The sequence below is a fragment of the Hypanus sabinus genome, chromosome 31 (genome assembly GCF_030144855.1).
Source record: "Hypanus sabinus isolate sHypSab1 chromosome 31, sHypSab1.hap1, whole genome shotgun sequence".
NCBI classification, from domain to species: domain Eukaryota; kingdom Metazoa; phylum Chordata; class Chondrichthyes; order Myliobatiformes; family Dasyatidae; genus Hypanus; species Hypanus sabinus.
Window position 1 is genome coordinate 35,339,651 of NC_082736.1, and position 22,010 is coordinate 35,361,660.

General features: G+C 49.4%; 1 protein-coding gene across 3 annotated transcripts in view; it reads left to right on the forward strand.

Annotated features, from left to right (window-relative positions):
• LOC132384082 (ubiquitin thioesterase OTUB1-like) overlaps positions 1 to 22,010 on the forward strand; it is a 55,256-nt gene that overhangs the window by 25,950 nt on the left and 7,296 nt on the right. For 2 of the 3 annotated variants that reach the window (XM_059955410.1, XM_059955409.1), the window contains 3 exons: positions 9,998 to 10,059; positions 19,660 to 19,758; positions 21,190 to 21,308. In XM_059955410.1, the coding sequence (XP_059811393.1) occupies positions 9,998 to 10,059; positions 19,660 to 19,758; positions 21,190 to 21,308 (280 nt within the window). Of the gene's footprint in view, positions 1 to 9,997; positions 10,060 to 19,598; positions 19,759 to 21,189; positions 21,309 to 22,010 lie in introns of all 3 variants that reach the window. The other variant, XM_059955411.1, reaches the window with a different exon arrangement.

The following is a 22,010-nucleotide window of genomic DNA, read 5'->3' on the forward strand; positions in this document are numbered from 1 at the left end:
GTGGGGTGTTTTTGTACGGGTGTGTGGGGTCTTTTCGTACGGGATGTGTGTGGTGTTTTTATACGGGATGTGTGGGGTGTTTTTGTACGGGATGTGTGGGGTGTTTTCGTACGGGATGTGTGGGGTGTTTTTGTACGGGATGTGTGGGGAGTTTTTTTCGGGATGTGTGAGGTGTTTTTGTACGGGATGTGTGGGGCCTTTTCGTACAGGATGTGTGGGGTGTTTTTGTAAAGGATTTGTGGGGTGTTTTTTTCGGGATGTGTGGGGTGTTTTGTACGGAATGTGTGGGATGTTTTTGTATGGGATGTGTGCGTGGGTGTTTTTGTACGGGATGTGCGTGTGGTGTTTTCGTACGGGATGTGAGGGGTGTTTTTGTATGGGATGTGTGCGGTGCTTTTGTATTGGATGTGTGTGTGGTGTTTTTGTACGGGATGTGAGTGTGGTGTTTTCGTACGGGATGTGTGGGGTGTTTTTGTAAAGGATTTGTGGGCTGTTTTTTTCGGGATGTGTGGGGTGTTTTCATACGGGATGTGTGGGGTGTTTTTTTCGGGATGTGTGGGGTGTTTTTGTACAGGTGTGTGGGGTCTTTTCGTACGGGATGTGTGTGGTGTTTTTGTACGGGATGTGTGGGGTGTTTTTGTACGGGATGTGTGGGGTCTTTTCGTACGGGATGTGTGGGGTGTTTTTCTACCGGATGTGTGTGGTGTTTTCGTACGGAATGTGTGGGATGTTTTTGTATGTGATGTGTGTGTGGTGTTTTTCTACGGGATGTGTGGGGTGTTTTTCTACGGGATGTGTGGGGTGTTTTTCTACGGGATGTGTGGGGTGTTTTTTTCGGGATGTGTGGGGTGTTTTTGTACGGGATGTGTGGTGTTTTTGTACAGGATGTGTGTGTTTTTGTTGGGGATGTGTGCGGTGTTTTTGTACAGGATGTGTGGGGCGTTTTTTTCGGGATGTGTGAGGTGTTTTTGTAGGGGATGTGTGGGGTCTTTTCGTACGGGATGTGTGGGGTGTTTTTGTAAAGGATTTGTGGGGTGTTTTTTTCGGGATGTGTGGGGTGTTTTTGTACGGGATGTGTGGGGTCTTTTCGTACGGGATGTGTGGGGTGTTTTCGTATGGGATGTGTGGGGTGTTTTTTTCGGGATGTGTGGGGTGTTTTTGTACGGGATGAGTGGGTTCTTTTCGTACGGGATGTGTGGGGTGTTTTTCTACGGGATGTGTGGGGTGTTTTTGTACGGGATGTGTGGGGCGTTTTTTTCGGGATGTGTGAGGTGTTTTTGTAGGGGATGTGTGGGGTCTTTTCGTACGGGATGTGTGGGGTGTTTTTGTAAAGGATTTGTGGGGTGTTTTTTTCGGGATGTGTGGGGTCTTTTCATACGGGATGTGTGGGGTCTTTTCGTACGGGATGTGTGGGATGTTTTCGTATGGGATGTGTGGGGTGTTTTTTTCGGGATGTGTGGGGTGTTTTTGTACGGGATGAGTGGGGTCTTTTCGTACGGGATGTGTGGGGTGTTTTTCTACGGGATGTGTGGGGTGTTTTTTTCGGGATGTGTGGGGTGTTTTTGTACGGGATGTGTGGGGTCTTTTAGTACGGGATGTGTGGGGTGTTTTTGTAAAGGATTTGTGGGGTGTTTTTTTCGGGATGTGTGGGGTGTTTTTGTACGGGATGTGTGGGGTCTTTTCGTACGGGATGTGTGGTGTGTTTTCGTATGGGATGTGTGGGGTGTTTTTTTCGGGATGTGTGGGGTGTTTTTGTACGGGATGAGTGGGGTCTTTTCGTACGGGATGTGTGGGGTGTTTTTCTACGGGATGTGTGGGGTGTTTTTTTCGGGATGTGTGGGGTGTTTTTGTACGGGATGTGTGGGGTCTTTTAGTACAGGATGTGTGGGGTGTTTTTGTAAAGGATTTGTGGGGTGTTTTTTTCGGGATGTGTGGTGTGTTTTTGTACGGGATGTGTGGGGTCTTTTCGTACCGGATGTGTGGGGTCTTTTCATACGGGATGTGTGGGGTGTTCTTTTTCGGGATGTGTGGGGTGTTTTCGTACGGGATGTGTGTGGTGTTTTTGTACGGGATGTGTGGGGTGTTTTTGTACGGGATGTGTGGGGTGTTTTTGTACGGGATGTGTGGGGTCTTTTCGTACGGGATGTGTGGGGTGTTTTTCTACGGGATGTGTGGGGTGTTTTTTTCGGGAAGTGTGGGTTGTTTTTGTACGGGATGTGAGGGGTGTTTTTGTAAAGGATTTGTGGGGTGTTTTCGTACGGGATGTGTGTGGTGTTTTTGTAAGGGATTTGTGGGGTGTTTTTTTCGGGATGTGTGGGGGGTTTTTGTACGGGATGTGTGGGGTCTTTTCGTACGGGATGTGTGGGGTGTTTTCGTATGGGATGTGTGGGGTCTTTTCGTACGGGATGTGTGGGGTGTTTTTGTATGGGATGTGTGGGGTGTTTTTTTCGGGATGTGTGGGGTGTTTTTGTACGGGATGAGTGGGGTCTTTTCGTACGGGATGTGTGGGGTGTTTTTCTACGGGATGTGTGGGGTGTTTTTGTACGGGATGTGTGGGGCGTTTTTTTCGGGATGTGTGAGGTGTTTTTGTAGGGTATGTGTGGGGTCTTTTCGTACGGGATGTGTGGGGTGTTTTTGTAAAGGATTTGTGGAGTGTTTTTTTCGGGATGTGTGGGGTCTTTTCATACGGGATGTGTGGGGTCTTTTCGTACGGGATGTGTGGGGTGTTTTCGTATGGGATGTGTGGGGTGTTTTTTTCTGGATGTGTGGGGTGTTTTTGTACGGGATGAGTGGGGTCTTTTCGTACGGGATGTGTGGGGTGTTTTTCTACGGGATGTGTGGGGTGTTTTTTTCGGGATGTGTGGGGTGTTTTTGTACGGGATGTGTGGGGTGTTTTCGTACGGGATGTGTGTGGTGTTTTTGTAAGGGATTTGTGGGGTGTTTTTTTCGGGATGTGTGGGGGGTTTTTGTACGGGATGTGTGGGGTCTTTTCGTACGGGATGTGTGGGGTGTTTTCGTATGGGATGTGTGGGGTCTTTTCGTACGGGATGTGTGGGGTGTTTTTGTATGGGATGTGTGGGGTGTTTTTTTCGGGATGTGTGGGGTGTTTTTGTACGGGATGAGTGGGGTCTTTTCGTACGGGATGTGTGGGGTGTTTTTCTACGGGATGTGTGGGGTGTTTTTGTACGGGATGTGTGGGGCGTTTTTTTCGGGATGTGTGAGGTGTTTTTGTAGGGTATGTGTGGGGTCTTTTCGTATGGGATGTGTGGGGTGTTTTTGTAAAGGATTTGTGGAGTGTTTTTTTCGGGATGTGTGGGGTCTTTTCATACGGGATGTGTGGGGTCTTTTCGTACGGGATGTGTGGGGTGTTTTCGTATGGGATGTGTGGGGTGTTTTTTTCGGGATGTGTGGGGTGTTTTTGTACGGGATGAGTGGGGTCTTTTCGTACGGGATGTGTGGGGTGTTTTTCTACGGGATGTGAGGGGTGTTTTTCTACGGGATGTGTGGGGTGTTTTTTTCGGGATGTGTGGGGTGTTTTTGTACGGGATGTGTGGGGTCTTTTAGTACGGGATGTGTGGGGTGTTTTTGTAAAGGATTTGTGGGGTGTTTTTTTCGGGATGTGTGGGGTGTTTTTGTACGGGATGTGTGGGGTCTTTTCGTACGGGATGTGTGGGGTGTTTTCGTATGGGATGTGTGGGGTGTTTTTTTCGGGATGTGTGGGGTGTTTTTGTACGGGATGAGTGGGGTCTTTTCGTACGGGATGTGTGGGGTGTTTTTCTACGGGATGTGTGGGGTGTTTTTTTCGGGATGTGTGGGGTGTTTTTGTACGGGATGTGTGGGGTCTTTTAGTACGGGATGTGTGGGGTGTTTTTGTAAAGGATTTGTGGGGTGTTTTTTTCGGGATGTGTGGTGTGTTTTTGTACGGGATGTGTGGGGTCTTTTCGTACCGGATGTGTGGGGTCTTTTCATACGGGATGTGTGGGGTGTTCTTTTTCGGGATGTGTGGGGTGTTTTCGTACGGGATGTGTGTGGTGTTTTTGTACGGGATGTGTGGGGTGTTTTTGTACGGGATGTGTGGGATGTTTTTGTACGGGATGTGTGGGGTCTTTTCATACGGGATGTGTGGGGTCTTTTCTACAGGATGTGTGGGGTGTTTTAGTATGGGATGTGTGGGGTGTTTTTTTCGGGATGTGTGGGGTGTTTTTGTACGGGATGTGTGGGGTCTTTTCGTACGGGATGTGTGGGGTGTTTTCGTATGGGATGTGCGGGGTGTTTTTCTACGGGATGTGTGGGGTGTTTTTGTACGGGATGAGTGGGGTGTTTTTGTACGGGATGTGTGGGGTCTTTTAGTACGGGATGTGTGGGGTGTTTTTGTAAAGGATTTGTGGGGTGTTTTTTTCGGGATGTGTGGGTTGTTTTTGTACGGGATGTGTGGGGTGTTTTGTACGGGATGTGTGGGGTGTTTTGTACGGGATGTGTGGGGTGTTTTTGTACGGGATGTGTGGGGTCTTTTCATATGGGATGTGTGGGGTGTTTTTCTACCGGATGTGTGGGGTGTTTTTTTCGGGATGTGTGGGTTGTTTTTGTACGGGATGTTTGGGGTGTTTTTTTCGGGATGTGTGGGGTGTTTTTGTAGGGGATGTGTGGGGTCTTTTCGTACGGGATGTGTTGGTTGTTTTTGTAAAGGATTTGTGGGGTGTTTTTTTCGGGATGTGTGGGGTCTTTTTGTACGGGATGTGTGGGGTGTTTTTGTTAAGGATTTGTGGGGTGTTTTTGTACGGGATGTGTGGGGTCTTTTTGTACGGGATGTGTGGGGTGTTTTTGTACGGGATGTGTGCGGAGTTTTTGTACGCGATGTGTGTGGTGTTTTTGTACGGGATGTGTGGGGTCTTTTTGTACGGGATGTGTGTGGTGTTTTTGTACGGGATGTGGGGTGTTTTTTTCGGGATGTGTGGGGTGTTTTCGTACGGGATGTGGGGTGTTTTTGTACGGGATGTGTGGGTTCTTTTAGTACGGGATGTGTGGGGTGTATTTGTAAAGGAGTTGTTGGGTGTTTTTGTACGGGATGTGTGGGGTCTTTTTGTACGGGATGTGTGGGGTGTTTTTGTACGGGATGTGTGCGGAGTTTTTTCGGGATGTGTGAGGTGTTTTTGTACGGGATGTGTGGGGTGTTTTTGTATAGGATGTGTGGGGTGTTATTGTACGGGATGTGTGTGTGGTGTTTTCGTACGGGATGTGTGTGTGGTGTTTTCGTACGGGATGTGTGGGGTGTTTTCGTACGGGATATGAATGTGGTGTTTTCGTACGGGATGTGTGTGGTGTTTTTGTACGGGATGTGTGTGGTGTTTTTGTACGGGATGTGTGTGGTGTTTTCGTACGGGATGTGTGGGGTGTTTTGTCCGGGATGTGTGGGGTGTTTTTGTACGGGACGTGTGGGGTGTTTTTGTATGGGATGTGTGTGTGGTGTTTTTGTATGGGATGTGTGTGTGGTGTTTTTGTATGGGATGTGTGTGTGATGTCTTTGTACGGGATGTGTGTGGTGTTTTTGTACAGGATGTGTGTGGTGTTTTTGTACGGGATGTGTGGGGCGTTTTTTTCGGGATGTGTGAGGTGTTTTTGTAGGGGATGTGTGGGGTCTTTTTGTACGGGATGTGTGGGGTGTTTTTGTAAAGGATTTCTGGGGTGTTTTTTTCGGGATGTGTGGGGTGTTTTTGTAAAGGATTTGTGGGGTGTTTTTTTCGGGATGTGTGGTGTGTTTTTGTACGGGATGTGTGGGGTCTTTTCGTACCGGATGTGTGGGGTCTTTTCATACGGGATGTGTGGGGTGTTCTTTTTCGGGATGTGTGGGGTGTTTTCGTACGGGATGTGTGTGGTGTTTTTGTATGGGATGTGTGGGGTGTTTTTGTACGGGATGTGTGGGGTGTTTTTGTACGGGATGTGTGGGGTCTTTTCGTACGGGATGTGTGGGGTGTTTTTCTACGGGATGTGTGGGGTGTTTTTTTCGGGATGTGTGGGTTGTTTTTGTACGGGATGTGTGGGGTGGTTTTGTATGGGATGTGTTTGGTGTTTTTGTATGGGATGTGTGTGTGGTGTTTTTGTACGGGATGTGTCGGGTGTTTTGTTCGGGATGTGTGGGGTGTTTTCGTACGGGATGTGTGGGGTCTTTTCGTACGGGATGTGTGTGGTGTTTTTGTACGGGATGTCTGTGGTGTTTTCGTACTGGATGTGTGGGGTGTTTTGTACGGGATGTGTGGGGTGTTTTTGTACGGGATGTGTGGGGTGTTTTTGTATGGGATGTGTGTGTGGTGTTTTTGTATGGGATGTGTGTGTGGTGTCTTTGTACGGGATGTGTGTGGTGTTTTTGTACAGGATGTGTGTGGTGTTTTTGTACGGGATGTGTGGGGTGTTTTTGTATAGGATGTGTGGGGTGTTATTGTACGGGATGTGTGTGTGGTGTTTTCGTACGGGATGTGTGTGTGGTGTTTTCGTACGGGATGTGTGGGGTGTTTTCGTACGGGATATGTGTGTGGTGTTTTTGTAGGGGATGTGTGGGGTCTTTTCGTACGGGATGTGTGGGGTGTTTTTGTAAAGGATTTGTGGGGTGTTTTTTTCGGGATGTGTGGGGTGTTTTTGTACGGGATGTGTGGGTTCTTTTCGTACGGGATGTGTGGGGTGTTTTCGTATGGGATGTGTGGTGTGCTTTTTTCGGGATGTGTGGGGTGTTTTTGTACGGGATGAGTGGGGTCTTTTCGTACGGGATGTGTGGGGTGTTTTTCTACGGGATGTGTGGGGTGTTTTTGTACGGGATGTGTGGGGCGTTTTTTTCGGGATGTGTGAGGTGTTTTTGTAGGGGATGTGTGGGGTCTTTTCGTACGGGATGTGTGGGGTGTTTTTGTAAAGGATTTGTGGGGTGTTTTTTTCGGGATGTGTGGGGTCTTTTCATACGGGATGTGTGGGGTCTTTTCGTACGGGATGTGTGGGGTGTTTTCGTATGGGATGTGTGGGGTGTTTTTTTCGGGATGTGTGGGGTGTTTTAGTACGGGATGAGTGGGGTCTTTTAGTACGGGATGTGTGGGGTGTTTTTGTAAAGGATTTGTGGGGTGTTTTTTTCGGGATGTGTGGTGTGTTTTTGTACGGGATGTGTGGGGTCTTTTCGTACCGGATGTGTGGGGTCTTTTCATACGGGATGTGTGGGGTGTTCTTTTTCGGGATGTGTGGGGTGTTTTCGTACGGGATGTGTGTGGTGTTTTTGTACGGGATGTGTGGGGTGTTTTTGTACGGGATGTGTGGGGTGTTTTTGTACGGGGTGTGTGGGGTGTTTTTTTACGGGATGTGTGGTGTCTTTTTGTACGGGATGTGTCGGGTGTTTTTCTACGGGCTGTGTGGGGTGTTTTTTTCGGGAAGTGTGAGTTGTTTTTGTACGGGATGTGAAGGGTGTTTTTGTACGGGATGTGTGGGGTGGTTTTGTATGGGATGTGTTTTGTATGGGATGTGTTTGGTGTTTTTGTATGGGATGTGTGTGTGGTGTTTTTGTACGGGATGTGTGGGGTGTTTTTGTACGGGATGTGTGCGGAGTTTTGTATGGGATGTGTGTGTGGTGTTTTTGTATGGGATGTGTGTGTGGTGTTTCTGTATGGGATGTGTGTGTGGTGTCTTTGTACGGGATGTGTGTGGTGTTTTTGTACAGGATGTGTGTGGTGTTTTTGTACAGGATGTGTGGGTTATTTTTGTACAGGATGTGTGGTGTTTTCGTACGGGATTTGTGGGGTGTTTTCGTACGGGATGTGTGTGGTGCTTTCGTATGGGATGTGTGTGGTGTTTTCGTATGGGATGTGTGTGGTGTTTTCGTACGGGGTGTGGGGTGTTTTTGTATGGGATGTGTGGGGTGTTTTGTATGGGATGTGTGTGTGGTGTTTTTGTACGGCATGTATGGGGTGTTTTCGTACGTGATGTGTGTGGGGTGTCTTCGTACGGGATGTGTGTGGTGTTTTCGAACTTGCTGTGTGGGGTGTTTTCGTACGGGATGTGTGTGGTGTTTTCGTATGGGATGTGTGTGGTGTTTTCGTACGGGGTGTGGGGTGTTTTTGTATGGGATGTGTGTGTGGGTGTTTTTGTACGGGATGTGTGTGGTGTTTTCGTACGGGATGTGTGGGGTGTTTTTGTACGGGATGTGTGGGGTGTTTTTTTACGGGATGTGTGGGGTGTTTTTGTACAGGATGTGTGTGTGGTGTTTTCGTACGGGATGTTTCGGGTGTTTTTTTCGGGATGTGTGGGGTGTTTTGTATGGGATGTGTGTGTGTTGTTTTTGTATGGGATGTGTGTGTGGTGTTTTTGTATGGTATGTGTGTGTGGTGTTTTTGTACGGGATGTGTGTGGTGTTTTTGTATGGGATGTGTGTGTGGTGTTTTTGTACGGGATGTTTGGGGTGTTTTTGTACGGGATGTGTGGGGTATTTTTGTACAGGATTTGTGGGGTGTTTTTGTACGGGATGTGTGGGGTGTTTTGTACGGGATCTGTGGGGTGTTTTGTACGGGATGTGTGTGTGGTGTTTTTGTACGGGATGTGTGTGGGGTGTTTTCGTACTGGATGTGTGGGGTGTTTTCGTACGGGATGTTTCGGGCGTTTTTTTCGGGATGTGTCGGGTGTTTTGTATGGGATTGTGTGTGGTGTTTTTGTACGGGATGTGCGTGTGTTGTTTTTGTACGGGATGTTCGGGGTGTTTTCGTACGGGATGTGTGGGGTGTTTTCGTATGGGATGTGTGGAGTGTTTTTGTACGGGATGTGTGTGGGGTGTTTTCGTACTGGATGTGTGTGGTGTTTTCGTACGGGATGTTTCGGGTGTTTTTTTCGGGATGTGTGGGGTGTTTTCGTACGTTATGTGTCGGGTGTTTTCGTATGGGATGTGTGTGGTGTTTTTGTACGGGATGTGTGTGGAGTTTTCGTACGGGATGTGTGGTGCTTTCGTACGGGATGTTTTGGGTGTTTTTTTCGAGATGTGTGGGGTGTTTAGTATGGGATGTGTGTGTGGTGTTTTTCTGCGGGATGTGTGGGGTGTTTTCGTACGGGATGTGTGTGGGGTGTTTTCGTACGGGATGTGTGTGGGGTGTTTTCGTACGGGATGTGTGTGGTGTTTTCGAACTTGCTGTGTGGGGTCCTTTCGTACGGGGTGTGTGGGGTGTTTTGTACGGGATGTGTGTGGGGTGTTTTGTACGGGATGTGTGTGGTGGTTTTGTACGGGATGTGTGGGGTGTTTTTTATGGGATGTGTGGGGTGTTTTTTACGGGATGTGTGGGGTGTTTTGTACGGGATGCGTGGAATGTTTTTGTACGGGATGTGTGGGGTGTTTTGTACGGGATGTTTGTGTGGTGTTTTTGTACGGGATGTGTGGGGTGTTTTTGTACGGGATGTGTGTGGGGTGTTTTGTACGGGATGTGTGTGTGGTGTTTTTGTCCGGGATGTGTGTGGTGGTTTTGTACGGGATGTGTGGGGTGTTTTTTATGGGATGTTTGGGGTGTTTTTTACGGGATGTTTGTGTGGTGTTTTCGTACGGGATGTGTGGGGTGTTTTCGTACGGGATGTGTGGCGTGTTTTGTACGGGATGCGTGGAATGTTTTTGTACGGGATGTGTGGGGTGTTTTGTATGGGATGTTTGTGTGGTGTTTTTGTACGGGATGTGTGGGGTGTTTTGTACGGGATGTGTGTGGAGTGTTTTTGTACGGGGTGTGTGGGGTGTTTTTGTATGGGATGTGTTTCCGAAGAGTCCTCTTGCCAGGTGTAGGCTCTGGGTGTACCTGCACCTCTTGACCCAGGTGCGGTGATTTGTATAGGACATGTGTGGGGTGTTTCTGTGGGTGACGAGTGCAGTGAGATTTTGTATGGGGCGGGTGTAGTGTGTTTTTGTGTGGTTCAGGTGTGAGGTGTTCTTGTGTCCGTCTGGTGCGGGGAGTTCCGGACAGGTGAAGTGTTGAGGTAATATTTTGCCCCTTTCTCCCCGTAGCAGTGAACTTCCTGGCTTATGATGAAGCCATCATGGCCCAGCAGGATCGGATCCAACAGGAGGTGAGTTGCTGTGGGGAGTGGATGGCTTTGGGTGAGCTGCAGGTGTGGAACACCCTGTCGGTGTTGGAGAGGGCTGTGGGGAATGTCCATTGTGCTGCTTTCCCCCTAATGTGTGTACTTTATGGATTATATCATTATATTCTGTAGTTATTTATTATAATTGATTGCTTTTTATTAATTATTATTCTATAATGATATGTTTATGGTTTATCCATAATCTTATGATATTATACACTTAGTGACCACTGTATTAGGTACACAGTCTATAATGTTTATATCTAAAAAGCCAGTTATTTTTATTTATCTATCTTTTTGTCTCTCTGGTTGTCTATCTATTTATAGAACATAGAAATCTACAGCAGATTACAGGCCTTTCAGCCCACAATGTCGTGTCAACCATGTAACCCACTCTAGAGACTGCCTAGAATTTCCCTAACACGTAGCCCTCTTCTACGCTCCATGAACCTACCTAAGAGTCTCTTCAAAGACCCTGTTGTGTCCACCTCCATCATCGTTGCTGGCAGTGCATTCCATGCACCCACCATGCTCACTCTGATAAATTTACCCCTGACCTACCCCTTGTACCTACTTCTAAGCAGCTTAAAACTGTGCCCCCTCACGTTAGCCATTTCAGCCCTGGGAAAAAGCCTCTGGCTACCCACACGATCAATGCCTCCCATCATCTTATACACCTCTATCAGGTCACCTCTCATCCTCGTCGCTCCAAGGAGAAAAGGTCATGTTCACTCAACCTATTCTCATCAGGCGTGCTCCGCATACCCGGCACCATCCTTGTAAATCTCCTCTGCCCTCTCGATAGTATCTACGTCTTTCCTGGAGTGAGGTGACCAGAAGTGGGGTCTGACCAAGGTCCTATACAACTGTATCATTACCTCACACCTCTTGAACTCGATCCCACGGTTGATGAATGCCAACACACCATATGCCTTCTTAACAACAGTGTCAACCTGCGTAGCAGCTTTGTGTCTCCTGTGGACACGGACCCCAAGATCCCTCTCATCCTCCACAGTACCATTGGTCTTACCATTAATATTATATTCTGTGTGCAAATTTGACCTTCCAAAGTGAACCACTTCACACTTAATCTGGGTTGAACTCCATCTGCCACCTCTCAGCCCAGTTCTGCATCCTGCCCCTCTGTAGCCTCTGACAACCTTCCGGACTGTCCACAACACCTCCAACTTTTGTGTCTTCAACAAACTACTAACCCACCCTTCTACTTCCTCATCCAGGTCATTTACAAAAATCGCAAAGAGAAGAGGTTCCACAACAGATCCCTGCGGAACTACCATTTAGCCCTCTTCTTTCCCAAGCTCCCTGTACCTATCTAAGAGTCTCATAAAAGAGACTTAAAAGAGGTCACTGAACTCCAGGCATAATATGAACCATCTGTAGCCATCCTTTGCCTTCTGTGGGCAAACCAATTCTGGATCCATAAAGTGAGGTCTCCTTGGATCCCATGTCTCTTTACTTTCTGAATGAGCCTCACATGGGGAACCTTATCAAATGCCTTGCTGAAATCCATATACACTACATCCACTGCTCTACCTTCATCGATCCTCAAAAAATCCAGTCAGGCTCATTCGGCCTTTCACAAAGTCCTGCTGACTATTGCTCATCAGATACTGTGTCTCCACATGCTCATAAATCCTGCCTGTCAGGATCTTCTCCAACCTCTGAAGTAAGACTCACTGATCTATTCCTGGGTTATCTGTACTCTCCTTCTTGAATAAGGAAATGAGATTTGCAACCCTCCAATCCTTTGGTACTTCTCCCGCTCCTATTGATGATGCAAAGATCATTGTCAGAGGCTCAGCAATCTCCTCCCTCACTTCCCTCAGAAGCCTGGGGTATATCTCTTCAGACTTAGTGACTTGTCTGATTTTATGCTTTTCAAAAGCTCCAGCCCATCCTCTTACTTAATGTCTACATGCTCAAGCATTTCAGTCTGCTTTCGGTCATCCCCACGGTTGCCAGGGTCCTTTTCACTGGTGAATACTGAAGCAAAGTATTCATTAAGTACCTCCGCTACCTCCTCCAACTCCATGCACACGTTTCCACCATCACACAAGAACATAAGAAATAGGAGCAGGAGTCGGAGCCGTTGAACCTGCTCCGCCATTCAATAAGATCACTCCTGCCTTTTCCCCATAACTCTCCTTTCCCCTACTGTGCAAAAATCTATCCAACCTGGTCTTAAGTATATTTACTGAGGTAGCCTCCACTGCTTCATTGGGCAGAGAATTCCACAGATTCATCACTCTCTGGGAAAAGCAGTTCCTCCTCATCTCTACCCTAAATCTTGAGGCTGTGTCCCCTAGTTCTAGTCTCACCTACCAGTGGAAACAACTTTCCTGCCTCTATCTTATCCATCCCTTTCATAATTTTATATGTTTCCTTAAGATCTCCTGAATTCCAGTGAGTACAGTCCCAGGCGACTCAGTCTCTCCTCTTAGGTTAACCCCTTCATCCCTGGACTCAACCTGGTGAACCTCCTCTGCACTGCCTCCAAAGCCAGTATATCTTTCCTTAAGCACAGAGACCAGAACTGCACACAGTACTCCAGGTGCGGCCTCACCAGCACCCTGTACAGTTGCAGCATGACCTCCCTGCTCCTGAATTCAATCCCTCCAGCAATGAAGGCCAACATCCCATTTGCCTTCTTGATTGCCTGCTGCACCTGCAAACCAACTTTTTGTGATTCATGCACAAGCACTCCCAAGTCCCTCTGCACAGCAGCATGCTGCAATCTTTTACCATTTAAATAATAATCTGATCTTTCATTTTTTCTTCCAAAGTGGATGACCTGACATTTACTAACATTGTACTCCATCTGCCAGACCCTTGCCCACCCGCTTAACCTATCAATATCTCTCCGTAGATTCTCTGTATCGTCTGCAAGATTTGCTTTCCCACTCGATTTAGTGTCATCAGCAAACACTCGGTCGCCTCTTCCAGATCGTTAATGTATATCGTAAATCGCTGTGGGCGCAGCACCGACCCCTGTGGCACTCCACTCACCACTTATTGCTGACCAGAGTCCCATGTATCCCAACTCTCTGCTTTCTATTGGTTATACAATCCTCTGTCCACGCTAGTACATCACCCCCAACTCTATGCATCCTTATCTTATGGATAAAAGTCTTTCATGTGGCACTTTTTCCGAGTAAGTAACATCCATCTGTTCCCCGCTATCCACTGTGCTTGTTACATCCTCAAAGAGTTTCAGTAAGTTTGTCAAACAGGACCTGCCTCTGCCGAATCCCGGCTGCGCCTGCCTATTCTCACCATGCTCATCCTCACATACTTGTAGAATGCCTCGGAGGTTTCCTTAATCCTGCCCGCCAAGGCCTTCTCATGGTCCCTCTTCTGATTTCATTCTTAAACTCCTTCCTGGCATCCTTGTAATTTTCCAGAGCTCTAACTTTTCTAGTTTCTTGAACCTTTCGTAAGCTTTTCTTTTCTCCTTAACTAGATTTTCTACATCCTTTGTACATCGTGGCCCTTTTACCCTGCCACCCTTTCCCTGCCTCAGTGGAACATACCGATGCAGAATGTCATTGTTCCCTGAACATTTGCTGCATTTCTGCTGTGCATTTCCCTGAGAATATCTGCTCCCAATTTTCTGCCTAATAGCATCATAATTTCTCCCACCCCAATTAAATGTTGTCCCAAATAGTCTGCTCCTATCCCTCTCCAGCGCTGTGGCGAAGGAGATACAGTTGTGATCACTACCTCCAAAATGCTGTCCCACCGAGGGATCTGACACTTGATGAAATTCATTTCCCAACACCAGATCAAGTATAGCCTCTCCTCTATTTGGCTTATCTGCATACTGCGTCAGGAAACCTTCCTGAGCACACCTAACAAACTCCACCTCATCCAAACCCCTCACTCTAGGGAGATGCCAGTCAATATTAGGAAGGTTAAAATCGCCCATCACAGCAACTGTGTTATAGTTGCATCGTTCCAGGATCTGCCTCTGTTACTATTGGGAGTCTATAAAAAACCTCCTTCCTGTTTCTGACTCCCACCCACACTGACTCAGTGTACGATTCCTTCATGACTTCCTCCTTTTCTGCAGCCGTGATGCTATCCCTGATTAGCAATGCCACTCCCCCACCTCCTTAGCCTCCCTCCCTGTCCTTGCCGAAACATCTAAAGCCCAGCGCATTCAGCAGCCAATAGACAGTAGGGGCAGGGGCAGGCCATTCGGCCCTTTGAGCCAGCACCACCATTCACTGTGATCATGGCTGATCATCCACAGTCAGTACCCCGTTCCTGCCCTCTCCCCATATCCCTTGACCCCGCTATCTTTAAGTGCTCTATCTAACTCTTTCTTGAAAGCATCCAGAGACTTGGCCTCCATTGCCTTCTGAGGCAGAGCATTCCACAGATCCACCACTCTCTGGGTGAAAAAGTTCTTCCGCATCTCTGTTCTAAATGGCCTACCCCTTATTCTTAAACTGTGGCCTCTGGTTCTGGACTTCCCCAGCATCAGGAACATGCTTCCTGCCTCTAGCGTGTCCAATCCCTTAATAATCTTATATCTTTTAATCAGATCCCCTCTCATCCTTCTAAATTCCAGTGTATACAAGCCCAGTCGCTCCAATCTTTCAACATACGACAGTCCCACCATTCCGGGAATTAACCTTGTGAACCTACGCTGCACTCCCTCAATTGCAAGAATGTCCTTCCTCAAATTTGGAGACCAAAATTGCACACAATACTCCAGGTGTGGTCTTACCAGGGCCCTGTACAGCTGCAGAAGGACCTCTTTACTCCTATACTCAACTGCCCTTGTTATGAAGGCCAACATGCCATTAGCTTTCTTCACTGCCTGCTGTACCTGCATGCTTACTTTCAGTGACTGATGAACAAGGACATCTAGATCTCATTGTACTTCCCCTTTTCCTAACTTGCCACCATTCAGATAGTAATCTGCCTTCCTGTTCTCGCCACCAAAGTGGATAACCTCACATTTATCCACATTAAACTGCATCTGCCATACATTTGCCCACTCACTCAACCTGTCCAAGTCACCCTGCATTCTCATAACATCCTCCTGACATTTCACACTGCCACCCAGCTTTGTGTCCTCTGCAAACTTGCTAATGTTAATTTTAATCCCTTCATCTAAATCATTGATGTATATTGTAAATAGCTGCGGACCTAGCACCGAGCCTTGCGGTACCCCACTAGTCACTGCCTGCCATTCTGAAAAGGACCCGATAATGCCTACTCTTTGTTTCCTGTCTGCCAACCAATTTTCTATCCACGTCAGTACCCTACCCCTGATACCATGTGCTCTAATTTTGCCCACTAATCTCCTATGTGGTACCTTATCAAAGGCTTTCTGAAAGCCTTTGCTTTCCCTCAGGCGTTCAAACCTCTGTAACGGTCACAGCATCATAGTTGCATCTATTGCCCTAAGTTCATCTGCCTTGTTTATGATACTCCTCGCATTAAAATAGACACATCTCAAACCATCAGGCTGAGTGTATCTTTGCTCTGGCGTCTGCCTGTCCTTCCTCACGCACTCCCTACAGGCTGCCTCTGCTTGTGCTCCAACCACCCACTCTGCCTCTTCACTTCGGTTCCCTCCCCCATGAAGACCTACTACGTCCTCCCCAGTAGCATTAGCGAACCTCGCTCTCCGGGTATTGGTCTCCCTCCAGTGCTGGTGCAACCCGCCCCACTTGAACAGGTCACCCCCTTCCCCAGAAAAGCTTCCAAGGATCCAAGAACTTGAAACCCTGCCCTCTGCACCATTTCCTCAGCCACTCGTTCACCTGCGCTATCTTCCTGTTCTGACCTTCCCTAGCGCGTGGCACTGGGAGTAATCCGGAGATTGCCACAGTGGAGGTCCTGTTCTTCAGCCTCCTTCCTAACTCCCTAAACTCACTGACAGGACCTCTACCCATCTCCTGCCTTTGACATTGGTACCAACATGGACCACGACCCTCATCCTCCCCTTCAAGGATGTTCTGCAACTGCTCAGAGACGTCCTGGACCCTATCTGTTTATTTGTCTGTCTGTTTATTTACCGATCTATCTATTTGTTTGTTTATTCACTGAGATACTGCATGGAATAAGCTCTTCCGGCCCTTTGAACTGCACCATCCATCAATCCCGAATTAACCCTGGCCTAATCATGGGGCAATTTACAATGAGTGAGTAACCTACTGACCGATACTTCTTTGGAAAGCGGAAAGCGGAGCACCCGGAGGGAATCCACGCAGTCCATGGGGAGAGTGTACAAACTCCTTACAGACAGTGGCGGGAATTGAACCCGGGTCGGCTGTACTGTGAAGTGTTAAGCTAACTGCTGCTCCGCCAATGCATAAAAGCATGCAGACGAGGTCAAGAGTAAGGGAATAAGAGTACTCGGACACGACAGTGAGATGGAGGATGAGTGTGTGGCTGAGGGAGTGGATTGGGGCAGGCATTCAGATTTCTGGATCATTGGGACCTCTTTTAGGGCAGGTTTGACCTGTGCAAAAAGGACGAGTGGCACTTGAATCCAGCAGGAACCAATATCCTGGCGGGGAGGTTTGCTAAGGCTATTGGGGGAATTTAAACTAGAATTGCTGGGAGGTGGGATCCAAACTGAAGAGATGGAGGAACAGGCGGTTGGCTCACAAATTGAGAAAGGTTGCAGACAGTGTGAGAGGGAGGACAGGCGGGTGATAGAGAAGAGATGCGCTCAGACTGATGGTTTAAGGTGTGTGTCTATTTTAATGCAAGGAGTATCATGAATAAAGCGGATGAACCTAGAGCGTGGATCAGTACCTGGAGATATGATGTTGTGGCCGTTATAGAGACTCGGGTGTCTCAGGGGCAGGAATGACTACTTCGAGTGCCAGGCTTTAGATGGTTCAGAAAGGACAGGGAGGGAGGCAAAAGAGGTGGGGCCATGGCACTGCTGATCAGAGATAGTGTCACGGCTGCAGAAAAGGAGGAAATCATGGAGGGGTTGTCTACGGAGTCTCTGTGGGTGGAAGTTAGGAACAGGAAGGGGTCAATAACTCTACTGGGTGTTTTTTATAGACCACCCAATAGTAACAGGGACATCGAGGAGCAGGTAGGGAGACAGATTCTGGAAAGGTGCAATAATAACAGGGTTGTTAGGGTGGGAGATTTTAATTTCCCCAATATTGATTGTCATCTCCCTAGAGCAAATTGTTTAGATGGGATGGAGTTTCACACCTAGATCAGGAAGAACAAGAGGATAAGACGTGAGAGAATAGGACCAATCAAGTGTGACAGTGGGAAAATGTGTATGGAACTGGAGGAGATAGCTGAGGTACTTAATGAATACTTTGCTTCAGTGTTCATTATGGAAAAGGAATTTGGCAATTTTAGGGATCACTTACAGTGAACTTGAGCATATAGATATTAAGAAAGAGGATGTGCTGGAGCTTTTGGAAAGCATCAAGTTGGGTAAGTTGGGACCGGACAAGATATACCCCAGACTACTGTGGGAGGTGAGGGAGGAGATTGCTGAGCCTCTGGTGATGATCTTTGCATCATCAATGGAGATGGGAGAGGTTCTGGAGGATTGGAGGGTTACAGATGTTATTCCTTTATTCAAGAAAGGGAGTAGAGATAGCCCAGGAAATTATAGACCAGTGAGTCTTATTTCAGTGGTTAAGTTGATGGAGAAGATCCTGAGAGGCAGGATTTATGAACATTTGGAGAGAAATAATATGATTAGGAACAGTCAGCATGGCTTTGTCAAAGGCAGGTCATGCCTTATGAACCTGATTGAATTTTTTGAGGATGTGTCTAAACACATTGATGAAGGAAGAACAGTAGATGTAGTGTATATGGATTTCAGCAAGGCATTTGATAGGTGCCCCATGCAAGGCTTATTGAAAAAGTAAGGAGACATGGGATCCAAGGGGACATTGCTTTGTGGATCCAGAACTGGCTTGCCCACAGAAGGCAAAGAGGGGTTGTATATGAGTCATATTCTGCATGGAGGATGGTGATCAGTGGTGTGTCTCAGGGATCTGTTCTGGGAACCCTAAACTTTATGATTTTTATAAATGACCTAGATGACGAAGTGAAGTTAGTAAATTTGCTGATGACGCAAAGATTGGGGGGTGTTGTGGATAGTGTGGAGGGCTGTCAGAGGTTACAGCGGGACATTGATAGGATGCAAAACTGGGCTGAGAAGTGGCAGATGGAGTTCAACCCAGATAAATGTGAGGTGGTTCATTTTGTTAGGTCAAATATGATGGCAGAATATCGTATTAATGCTAAGACTCTTGGCAGTGTGGAGGATCAGAGGGTTCTTGGGGTCCGAGTCCATAGGACACTCAAAGCAACTGCGCAGGTTGACTCTGTGGTTAAGAAGGCATATGGTGCATTGGCCTTCATCAACCGTGGAATTCAGTTCAGGAGCTGAGAGGTAATGTTGCAGCTATATAGGACCCTGGTCAGACCCCACTTGGAGTACTGTGCTCAGTTCTGGTCACCTCACTACAGGAAGGACGTGGATACCATAGAAAGGGTGCAGTGGAGATTTACAAGGATGTTGCCTGGATTGGGGAGCATGCCTTATGAGAATAGGTTGAGTGAACTCGGCCTTTTCTCCTTGGAGCGGCAGAAGATGAGAGGTGACCAGATAGAGGTGTATAAGATGATGAGAGGCATTGATTGTGTGGATAGTCAGAGGCTTTTCCCAGGGCAGAAATGGCTAACATGAGAGGGCACCGTTTTAAGGTGCTTGGAAGTATGTACAGAGGAGATGTCAGGGGTAAGTTTTTTACGCAGAAAGTGATGAGCGTGTGGAAAGGGCTGTTGGCAACGGTGGTGGAGGTGGATACGATAGGGTCTTTTAACAGACTCGTGGACAGGTACTTGGAGTTTAGAAAAATAGAGGGCTATGGGTAAGCCTGGGCAGTTTCTAAAATAAGCACAGCATTGTGGGCTGAAGGGCCTGTATTATGCTGTAGATTTTCTATGTTCTGAATAGGACTTTGAAACCGAAGGTGTTTGCCTGTCGAGAGAGACAGCTGATTGACCGGAGGTCTGTGAGAAGGGCCTTGCATACCAAACATTACCCCCGTCTGGATTCCCACCTGGTGTCCACTGTTCAGTTCGATCTCTCCCCCTCGGTGTCAGCTCCGCAGAGTCACACCGCTCTGAAACAGGCCTTTCAGCCTATCTCGTCAGTGCCAACCAGCATTCCCATTTTATCCAATTCCGTTCCCCCCCCCACCCACCTCTCTTCACCTATCACCGTCCAGCTCGTCCTCCACCCTGTCCCCCTCCCCTTCTTAATTTACCATTTCCCCCCCCTTCCTTTTTACTCCCGATGAGGGTTGGTGGCCTGCTGAGTTCCTGCAGCATTTTGTGTGTGATGCTCCTCCTAGTGTTTTTAATGCCCCTGGCTCAGCCACTTCCTCTGGCAGCTCGTTCCATACACTGACCACCCTCTGGGTGAAGAAGTTGCCCTTTGGGTCCTTTTTAAATCTCTTTCCCTCTCACTTTAAACCTGCGCCCTCTAGGTTTTGGGTTGCGGTCTGACCAATGCCTTCTAAAACCTCAGCACTGCGCCCTCTCCCTCAGATAGCGACGACGAACCCGCTGGTGTCAGACAAGTTGGACTTGTCGGTGCTCTACAAAGAATATGCGGAAGATGACCAGGTTTACCAGTTAAAGGTCAAGGTGAGAGCTCAGGAACAAGGGACGCGAAAGGCTGGGCTGTGGGCAGTGGGTGACCAAATGTGACTGCTCTCCTGGAGGGGCTAGTACAGGCTTGATGGGCTGAGTAGTCTCCGCCCACGCTTGGACCATTCTTCTGCCTGGAACGTACCTTGGAGAGGGACCAGAGCAGGTTCAGGAGAGTGACACTGGGAATGAAAGGGTTAATGTACGATGGCTCTACACCTGAATTACTACCAATAGTACATAAATAGTTTATATTTTCAAATTAAAATGCTATTATTACTGTCTACGAAGCATCCGAGCCCCTGACAGTTCCCCCATTCCTGGAAATCGCCCATAGTGTCCGTGGACCCTGCTCCTTCCCCACGGACAGCTGGGCACACACCTGGAGGAGGGGCTGACAGTGTGACCCACTCCTCGGCACCGCCCCTCCCACAGTGTGACCCCCCCTCAGCACCGCCCCTCCCACTGTGTGACCCCCCTCGGCACCGCCCCTCCCACAGTGTGACCCCCCCCTCAGCACCGCCCCTCCCACGGTGCGACCCACCTTCGGTACCGCCCCTCCCACAGTGTGACCCCCCCTCGGCACCGCCCCTCCCACGGTGTGACCCCCCTCGGTACCACCCCTCCCACGGTGCGACCCCCGGTACCGCCCCTCCTACGGTGTGAAACCCCTCGGTACCGCCCCTCCCACGGTGTGACCCCCCTCAGTACCACCCCTCCCACAGTGTGACCCCCCCTCAGTACCACCCCCCATGGTGCGACCCCCCTCGGTACCGCCCCTCCCACGGTGCGACCCCCCTCGGTACCGCCCCTCCCACGGTGCGACCCCCCTGGGAACTGCACTGGGTGTGTTGGCCTCTACTGTGGGCCCATTCCCTCCACGTTGAAAGCTCGATGAACGAGGCTGCCAGCGCTAAAGTCTGCTGGAGGCAGCCAGCCGGCCACGCTGCGTATGTGGAGGGTTAAACTTGGGTGCCCGCTCTACCAGAGGGCAGCACCGAGGCTGTCTGTCTCTGCCTCAGCCTGACCACTGTTACACCCCCCGACACATCAATGAGGGTCTCCCCGACGGAGGGGAGCAAAGGAGGGAACAGGCCCGCCGAGGGTCTCCCTGATGGCTGGGAGGAATCCAGGGAGCAGGGAGACTCAGAGAGAGTGGACGGAGGTGCCATGGGTCTGTGGGAAGGAGGACTGGTCTCCAAGGAGGGAGATTCTGAGGGGCTGGAGGGAGAGAGGAGGATAGAGGGGGTGGGAGACAGCGTGGTGTTGAGTGAGCAGGGTGAAACTCCAACGAGAGATCCTCGTCGGTGACGGAGAGGAGGGTGATCTTGAGGGGGAGAGGGGCGGGATACAGTTTGTGCTGTGGATCCTCCCCCTCCGGGTGGCACCCCTCCCCCTGATGTCCGTCCTTCTGCTACCCCCGAACAGGACCTGCACAATCGGTACTGCTGCATACGCAAGACCCGGCCCGACGGGAACTGCTTCTACCGGGCGTTCGGCTTTGCTCACCTCGAGGCACTCCTGGACAACAGCAAAGAACTACAGAAGTACGAGCTCCTCCTCCTCCACCACTCCCCAGGGTCCGCCCTCCTTCCTCCAGCCCCCTTGCACAGCCTCCTCCACACCAGTGTGGCCCTCCCTCCCCTCCCCCTCTTCCACCCTCTCCCTCCCCTCCCCCTCTTCCACCCCCCCCACCCTCCCCCTCTTCCACCACTCCCTCTCTTCTACCCCTCCCTTTCCCCCTCCCCTCCCCCTCCGCCTCTTCCACCCCTCCCTCTCCCACCCTCCCCTCTGCCTCTTCCACCCCTCCCTCCCTCTCCCTCTTCCACCCCTACCTCTCCCTTCTGTATGCTTCACTCCCTCATCTTCCTCCCTTCCTTCTCCCTCTTCCACCTCCCACCTTTTACCCCTCCCTCCCTTCCCCCATCACATCTCCCTCCCTATCCACACCCCAGGGTCCTCCAGCCCTCCTCCACACCCGTGTGGTTCCTCCCAGCTCCCCTCCCTCCCTCCCCCTCTTCCACGCCCGTGGGGTCCTCCTCCCTCGCTCCCCCTCCTCCACACCCCAGGGTCCTCCTTCCTCCAGCCCTCCTCCACACCCATGGGGGTCCTCCCAGCTCTCCTCCTTCCCTCCCCCTCTTCCACGCCCGTGGGGTCCTCCTCCCTCGCTCCCCCTCCTCCACACCCCAGGGTCCTCCTTCCTCCAGCCCTCCTCCACACCCATGGGGGTCCTCCCAGCTCCCCTCCCT